The 8,252-nt window shown below is 39.3% G+C and overlaps 1 protein-coding gene across 1 annotated transcript in view; it reads left to right on the top strand.

Moving 5' to 3' along the window:
* The window catches only part of SEL1L3 (SEL1L family member 3), a 34,024-nt gene that overhangs the window by 365 nt on the left and 25,407 nt on the right, over positions 1-8,252 (top strand). Inside the window, exons 2-3 of the mRNA XM_063401732.1 lie at positions 3,908-4,475; positions 6,029-6,155. Of these exons, the coding sequence (XP_063257802.1) occupies positions 3,908-4,475; positions 6,029-6,155 (695 nt within the window). The remainder of the gene's footprint in view (positions 1-3,907; positions 4,476-6,028; positions 6,156-8,252) is intronic.

Genomic DNA, 8,252 nt, shown 5'->3' with positions numbered 1-8,252 from the left:
GCTTTCTGAAAGGGTGACGATAAACTTCCAGAGTGGAAGGAATGGGGAGGCCTTTGACATCTGCTTACAGATGCACGACTGATCGTAGTGCTACACTGGCTTGTGGAAACAACTGTGCTTTAGGGCCATTTACTAAACTACTTTTTCATCTTTTTTTGCTATTAAGCATAAGTCTGGTGCAAGTCTTTGTGTGCCTGTACCGTGTTGGTGCTGATGGAGAGCAACAGATCAACGCCCCTTTTTGTGATGTCTTCTTTTCACAGACCTTGAAACGTAGCGTGATGTGTTGGTCATTTGCGGGTGAAGGAGTGTGGTTATCTTCAGGTTTTGTGCAAACAGGTGCAGGTTTCATAGGGTTATGGGGAATTTCTGCAGGGCTGAACTCATGGAGGGTCCTGTTGAGATCTCCAGCAAATGAAAGAATACTCGCTCAATCATTTCTGTATTATTACACTACTGAAAATATTCAGTTTCCCATCCCCTGCAGTGTTTGCCTCCCTCACTGATTTTTATACCAAGATCTGATGGGATGACTTGGGCTGATTCATTCAGATTCAACAGGATTTGAGAAAAGAAAAAAAAACCAAAAAACTTTTACAGCTTTAATGGCTAAATTGCCACACACAACAAAGCCTTTATGTCTGTCTCGTTGAACTTAGCCTAGTTCATGATAATATTGTGAATTAGCATAGCTGGCCTCTTTAATGTGCTCGGAAACGTTTATATTTAAGTCTCATAATCACACTCAGTGTATAATCTTTTCATCCTTTTTCTATGTCAGAGGTGATGCACATTTACCTCTGCCTTGTCTGATCTAACAGGAAGGGAAGAGGGTTCCTCACCAAGTAGAAACATTTAGATGATACACACTATATGCACTGTGTAGTGGCAACCAAGTGGTCATGGAGACTCAGCCGTGGTCTGGAAGTTTATGGTCTGCAGTCTCTGCCAGGCCTTCCTCACTGTGGAGTTGTTCTTTGCTCCATGCTGTTCACTGGATGAGCCTCCAGAAGGGTTTATTAGGTGGAATGTAACAGCAGACTCAAATACACTTCATGCATTTCGGCAGCACAGGCCTCAAGTAATACCCAGGGATCAAAGAATACAAAGTAAAATGAGGAGCCATTTAGCAGATCAGGCACTACAGGAAAGGCACTAGATCAGCAGAGCTAAAGCTAGGCTTAGGCATCAGCAATTGTGTTGCATTGTGCTTAAGTGCTCTAGGAACATCATGGAAATTTTTCTACAAAGAACTGGCTTTGGGTTTCAGAGCTTACTGCTTTGGGATCCCCACCACAAAATTTCCACCATTCACAGGAAATCAGATGAACATATTCATGCATTGCTGCATCTTTGTTAATGAACTGTGCCAGACCCAAGCTGTCTTTGCTGGAGTCTAGTTGCTATCTCCCTTTATTGGATAACCACTGAGAAAACTGACAGCTGGCTATTTGTGTTTTGACAGTAAGTGCATGTGTGTGGTAAATTAGTACCCCTATGCTTTGTAGTATCTACCTGGCAGACTGTTGCATCTGGTGATAACCACATGGCATTGTGTTCTCAGTATATTACCATCTTCCTCATGACACAGTCCCCATATCACAAAGATTAAGCTACTTAAAAGTACTCTTTATTGTAAGATCAAGAAATATGAATGAAAACCATCAAGTACAAGAGGTTTAGGATAATAAATTGCTGCTGCTATGGGCTTTTAATGCTTTTGGAAGCATTTAAACCAAAGGAGAATTGTGTTGGAAATGTAAAAGGATAGTATCTTTTGTCAAGTCAAGCTCTGAAAGGTACTGAAATGAGTATTAACATCAAGGCTTTCCCATCAACTTTTATCTCAGTGTTTGTGTATGTGTGTTATTTCAGCATATGGCAGACACCATGCCATGTGTTCCAGTGGATACCAACCTCCTATTGCTATTCCTTTTTTAGCCCCTTCAGTTTGCATAGTTTTTACAATACCATAAAATCACAGAATATTCTGAGTTGGAAGGGCCCCACTGGGATCATTGAGTCCAACTCTTTAAGTGCATGGCCCATAAAGGGATCATACCCATGACCTTGTCATTATTAGGACCATGCTCTAACCAATATGCATTTTGTGGAGTGGGAAATAAGGCAGAGAGGAAGGCTGTCACTGATGAGACTGCCTATTGTAGAAAGCCAGAATACTGAGTTGCACAGTGTTTTGTGGATATTTTAGCATTTTTTTTGTTCGAGGTGTATATCTCGGTGCTTACATGTGTTTATCAGTGTTCAGCATCACTGCACATCTCACTTGCAGTGTCTCTTGTTGGATACAAGAAGATAAAAAGCATTTGGTTGCAGTTATGGAAAGTGGTTTAAGTGACAAGTTCCCTAGGAACACTAAATAAATCTAGTGATCTAGAGCTACCCATCTTCTCGCAATGATATCTAGCTTTTTCATCCAAAAGTTCCCTCATTCAGTTATGACTTCCAGTGTCTACCCTTAATAAAGTCAAGGTCTTGAAGTAAAAAGCACCTCTGAGCAGAGTTGTGTTCCACTAACAACCCTTGAGCTCTTTTGCACTTCTAAGGAGGCAGGGAACTGAGGGAAAAATAGCATTTGGTCACACAAGTGATCAAAAAATCCAAAAATCCTCATCTATAGGAACAAGTAATTAGTAAAGGACTTAGTTCTGACTTTTTGTAATATTTACACCTTCACTGGTTTTACTGGCTTGATGTTTTTTCAATGTAGTTCTCAAGGAGTGTCAACATGTTCTTAAGAAATAAAAAGCAAAGTAGTTTATTGTTAGGGATTTTTACTGATCCTCATTTTGGATTGTGGGCAAGGTCTAGTCCTCCATGTGCACAGAACATAATTTCTGTAATTAGAAATGTACTAATCTAGGCCAAACCTTTTGAATATTTTGAAAAACACAGTGGAAAGGCCGTCAATCCAAGATAGGTTTCCAAGATAAATTTTATTTTAATTTGTTTAATCTTAGCAAAGTTAAAAGTTACCCAAGACAGATCTCATTTGAGCAATCTTAACAACCATCTTCCCTGGTAATCCTAAGTGACAATTCTGAATATTTTAGACAGACATGGGGACCTGGTGGAGCTGCTGTGTTGGTAGCTTGCCCTTAGAGCTGAGTAATCCCCCGGATCCTTGGCAGTGCATCAAGCTGGATGCTGACTGCAGGGCACAAAGAAAAGAAGCTGTTTGAAGCCTTAGAGACAAGAACTTCAGCATAGAGGATAATCCTGTTGTATGTCCAGGCTCTCACTCTCAAACTGTATATAACATAAATAGCTGTGGAGAATAAAAGCTGAGCAAATTCAGCCTGCTGGTCTTGCTGCTCAAATTTCCAAGTCTGTCTTCAGGATAGAAACATGTCAAAAATGAAACACTTCACAAATATTAATTCATTCTCTTTGTTAGTTTGTCCTTCAGGGACCTGCATGACAGGTAACAAAATTAGCTAACTTTTTAAGAAGATACAGAAACATCAGGCTGTGGCTATCCTAGCAAACAATGATACACAATGAATACGTGCCAGTACATTTTCATGTACACTCCTTAGGCCTGATCATAAGAGCATGTTTAAATAGAGTGACGTTTGAGTCGCTATCTTAGACCGGATTCCACTTGCATAAGGGCTGAAGGATACACCCTGTAAATACAGTTTGTTTGTAGAAGCATGTGTAACTTTGAGAACTTGATGTAGGGGAGTTGTTACCATTAAAATCTTGATGGTGGCTCTCCAGTAACCCGTACTGTCTACTTGCTGGGTGAAAGAAAGCTCATATTTTGAAGTTAAAGTATGGTATATGGACGTGCTTGTGCAATACTCTGTTATTACTGTGAGTATATGAGTACATAAACTTAGATTCTCTGGTTAACATGTTTGTATTTTGGGTTTTCTTGCAGAACTTTGTGCTGTCCTTTGGAAAGGAGACATTGCAGACCACGGCAGTTACTCCACAGTTTCAGAAGAATATGGATTATGTAGACTTTATCTATTTAAACATTTTAGAAAAGAAAGTTCTTAACAATTCTGAGGTTTCAGTTCAGTATTTATGTTCTAAGCCTTGTATTGTCAGTTTGGAAGCAGTGGCTTCCTCCGAGTTCAGGACTGGTGTACCAGTATATAGAAAGAGATGGAAGGATGAGAAGAACCTTTATGTTAGCAGAACTCGACAAGTACACTTGAAATTTCCTAGTATCATGGTTTACAGAGATGATTATATCATCAGAAACTCAATAATAGTGCACAGTGTGATACTGTATGCATGGATTAGTCACAAATCAGCTAGCAACTATGATGATGAGCAGAATGAAGACTACCAGGCTGCAGTTGCCAAGAATTACACATTTTTAGAGGCAGTTCCACCTTTTGAAAGGCCATATAAGGACCACAAAGTTTGTCTTCAGTGGGGTGCTGACTATCTGTGGATGCTCCAGGCCAATAGGATACCTCAATGCCCTCATGAAAGTGGTAGGTGCAATGTCACTTTTTTTCTTCAAGGAAACAAATAACATCTCTGGTAAGCTGTTAAAAAAGCTGGTAATAAATGGTAAATGGTGGTTTACTTGTGAAACGTTGTTGAACATGTAATCTCCATAACTGTGGGGTTAGAGTTGCAAGTGCTGAAGCCATCCTGCTCTTCAGATTGTTTCATCACAGCCAGCCTGGAGGTTGTAGCAGCCTGCCCCCCTATTTTCTAACGGTATTCAAACAATTTTAGTCAAAACCCACCAGAGTCAGTGGACATCATTCCTTTATCTTCAGAGAGAGTTGTTCAGTCCCTTACTGCATTATTTCAGAATCAATTCTGCAGTTCTTGCGCACAAGTAATTCTCACACAAGTAGTCGCATTCTGCTTAAGATGATGGCCTCACACTCAGAAACATATTTTCAAGTCTTTGTTGTGAGCTAAACTTTGCAGCACCTTTTTTTTTCCCCTAGAACAATTATGAACAAGCATTTTAGGAAAAAAATAGTAGTTTTAAATAAAAAATTGTATCTTGTCAGCTGTGTAGATTACTGAAACAGCTTTGCTTTCTAGATTTTTTGAGTTCTTTGGTTTTTTTCTGCTTGCCTATCTCTGGCTTTGCACTTGCTGATAATTCTTTTGCTCTCAATGCATGCTCAAAGCAGAACCTAGAAGGAAAAAGAACATTTGTTTCTAAATGGTTCTGTCCAAGAAAATCCCATAATGGTGTTTGTGTCATTTATTTTAACTTCATGGGCATGTAAATGTTCTGAAGAAGAACAGGGAACATCTCACTTCCTTTGGGGGCTTTCTAAAATACTTGTTGGAGACAGCATGTCATATCTGTGACATCGTGAAACATCTTATTGTCTGTATTATCCGTTTCTATTACAGATTAAATCAGTTTAACAGACAGTGGGAGGAAATAATATTCAGATTTTGTTTCTTAAAATAATAGTATAACAAATTGCTCAGGGTTTGGTTTATTTTGTTGTTTCTTGATGGTTTTTTGTTTGGTTTTTGGGTTTCTCCCAGCAAGCTGTTGATATATTATGGCCTTGAAGATTTTTCTCCTGTTTCTTAGAAGTGGCAGCTTTATCAGTGTTATTACAGGATTATCCACATCAGTTAAGAACAGAATTGGTATCTGTGCATACGTATAATATAGAGAGGCACAAATGGAGAGCAAATCCAAGAGATGTGGAGAAACGTCACTTAGGCATAACCAAAGATAGGATGAGATTTAAGTGAATAACATAAAATTAAGACTTCTTGCTTACTAACTAGTTCTTTAAGCATCTCAGATTTAAATGTCTGTTCTTTCCCTGCTTCTAATTCCATCTGGAAACAGGCTCAGTTTCACTTTTCGTGGGTTATTTGGTCCAAAACTGTAATGTATGTAATAGCAGCAAGTGAACTTGTGTTTAAGGACTTACTGAGTGTTTGTGTTAACTTTTAATCTGAGTCATTTAAATGTTTGACTGTAGGAATGTGAGCTAATTAATTAGTTTCTATGCTTTCTGTCTGTCAGATTAAGAAAGATTGTATTTTGCAGATGGTGTCCAGGTTCTTGAATTTATATATGCCTCCAGTGGGGAAAAAACAGGAATTGTGAAGAAATTTGAACCGTTTGAAAACAGAGAACTTGAGACAGTCAGACAACATCAGATTGATTATCCCATGTAAGTATAGGCAAGTAACTGAACAGAGGTGTATTTGGTTTTTGAATGCTGTAGAATGTACTTGAACTCTTGGGCTATACCACAAATTAAAGGAATACTGCCTTCTAATTTGAGAAAAGATGCAAAAGGAGCCTAATGGGTTAGGTACAGTTAGGAGGGTGAGTTAGCTGTTACCTGCTGTCATGATCAGACTGCTGTCTCATAACTAACTAGCCTGGGGTTTTCTGCATTACAAACAGATCTGCATTTCTAACATTGTTTGCAGACCAAGAGCAAAGCAGGATTTCTTGCAAGGGCAAGCAGCATGAAGCAGCTTTATCCCTATGAATTCACACTCTAGTTTATTTTGCACCTGATAAGCCCTTAGGGATAGAATCCTCTGCCTAGATAAGTCTTCCAGCTTGAGCTCACTCCATTTCCTTCTACCACTGCTGTGTAAACTCTCCTATTTAGATAGGAGAGTTAGACTCTGTAGCCCCTGCACACTATTCAGGTACAGAGGAATCACCCTTTTAAGGTCATCTTGCTCTGCTCTGGTCCCCCTTCCCAAAACTGTCACAATTCTCCAGTCATATTTTGCAACTTCAGGGGAAAAGAGATATATAAACATACCTCCCTTCTACCAGATGCTCTCACCCTGGCAACATTATTACAGAAGTAGGAAATGATTGCAGGAACTGGAACTTGCCTGCTGGTTTGCATCTGGCCTGTGGCCCCTAGAAGAGTGCCAAGAAGACTTGCCAGAGAGCACAGGTTGCATGCAGATTACTAGACCATAACTGAAGCCATAAATACAGAGAAGTTTTTAGCTCCTGGTCTCTTCTGGATGGATGAAAACCTGCTGCTCTTCACTCACCAACACAGCTGCATTCTGGTTCTGGCACTGAGGCACTCAAGCTCTGGTTTAGAGTATATAGCATGAATTTATGCATCTTTTTATCTGCTCCACATAGTTCTTGCCTTCAGTTGATGTCTTCAGTGTGTGTTGTGGTTGTGTGACAGCCTGGGGTAGTTCTGCTAGGAAGAGGAAGAGAGTTCTGCTCTTCAGTTCTTTTTTCAGTTCTGTGTATGGTTCCACAATGTAATAAAGGTTAACAGAAGTAGGTGGATCTAACTGAGATTACTTGTTTGGCTTCACTCAAGGATTCGTAAAGAAATAGAGCCCGAGATGAGTTACTGTCATTTGAGGTGGCCACCACTGGAGAGCCTGCAGCGAGGCCAGGCTGACTGTGAGGGACTGCTCACACAGTTTGGCATTCTGCAGCTATGGGGATATGAAATGAATCAGCATTGCCCCAAACTCTGTCCCAGGAAATATGTCCAGAGCAAACATGGTCTCAGACTTGCAATCAAGGATTAAATGGAGACTGAGGTGTTTGAGTTTGTTGTACTGGCAGAGATGAAAGTTGAAAAGAGCAATATATAAGCATGAACACACAAGCAGTATTTTTAGAAGCACAGTGTTTGCCTGTAGGTCCTAACAATCAATATACAAGTGATTGTCATTTACAAACCTTTCTACCTCACCCATGTACCATCTCTGGAGAAAATGGTGTTATTAGCTGTTTAAGGCATAGTTTCTATTAGGGAAAACTTCATACCCTTGCATATTTTTTTTAAAGCAGGAGAGCAGGTGTTAGGCTTTCAGATCTACAGTGGTTTAGTTTAGGAAAAGATACAAGGTACTCATGTTAAGCAATTTTTTGAGAGAGAAGCAAGGCAAGCTGACACAGTCCTAAAGTATTATAAACAAATATTGACCATTTATATTAATTATAGAAATGCAAAAACTGACTATCTCTTTCTAAAAGTCACGAAGAAAAATGAACTATTTAATCAGATATGATAATAATTATAATGCTTTGCTGAATTGTACATTGGAGGTACAGTTTTCAAAGTCATTCAGCATTGACCTAAGTGCTGTGCCAATGTTACAGACATAAGTGATCAAATTTCTGTTAAGAGCGTGGAAGCAGATTTAGTCTGGCACAGAGGAACTCCTTAAAATTATATATTGTAGTATAAATTCTGCTTTTAGTGCCTCAACCAGGTTTGAACTGAAATTTCTAAGTACATAGTGCTGTTGGTATTTGGTTT

Source organism: Prinia subflava, chromosome 7 (assembly GCF_021018805.1).
Source record: "Prinia subflava isolate CZ2003 ecotype Zambia chromosome 7, Cam_Psub_1.2, whole genome shotgun sequence".
Classification (NCBI taxonomy): Eukaryota; Metazoa; Chordata; class Aves; order Passeriformes; family Cisticolidae; genus Prinia; species Prinia subflava.
The sequence above is the reverse complement of the archived record's forward strand: the minus strand, read 5'-3'. Positions and strand labels throughout refer to the sequence as shown.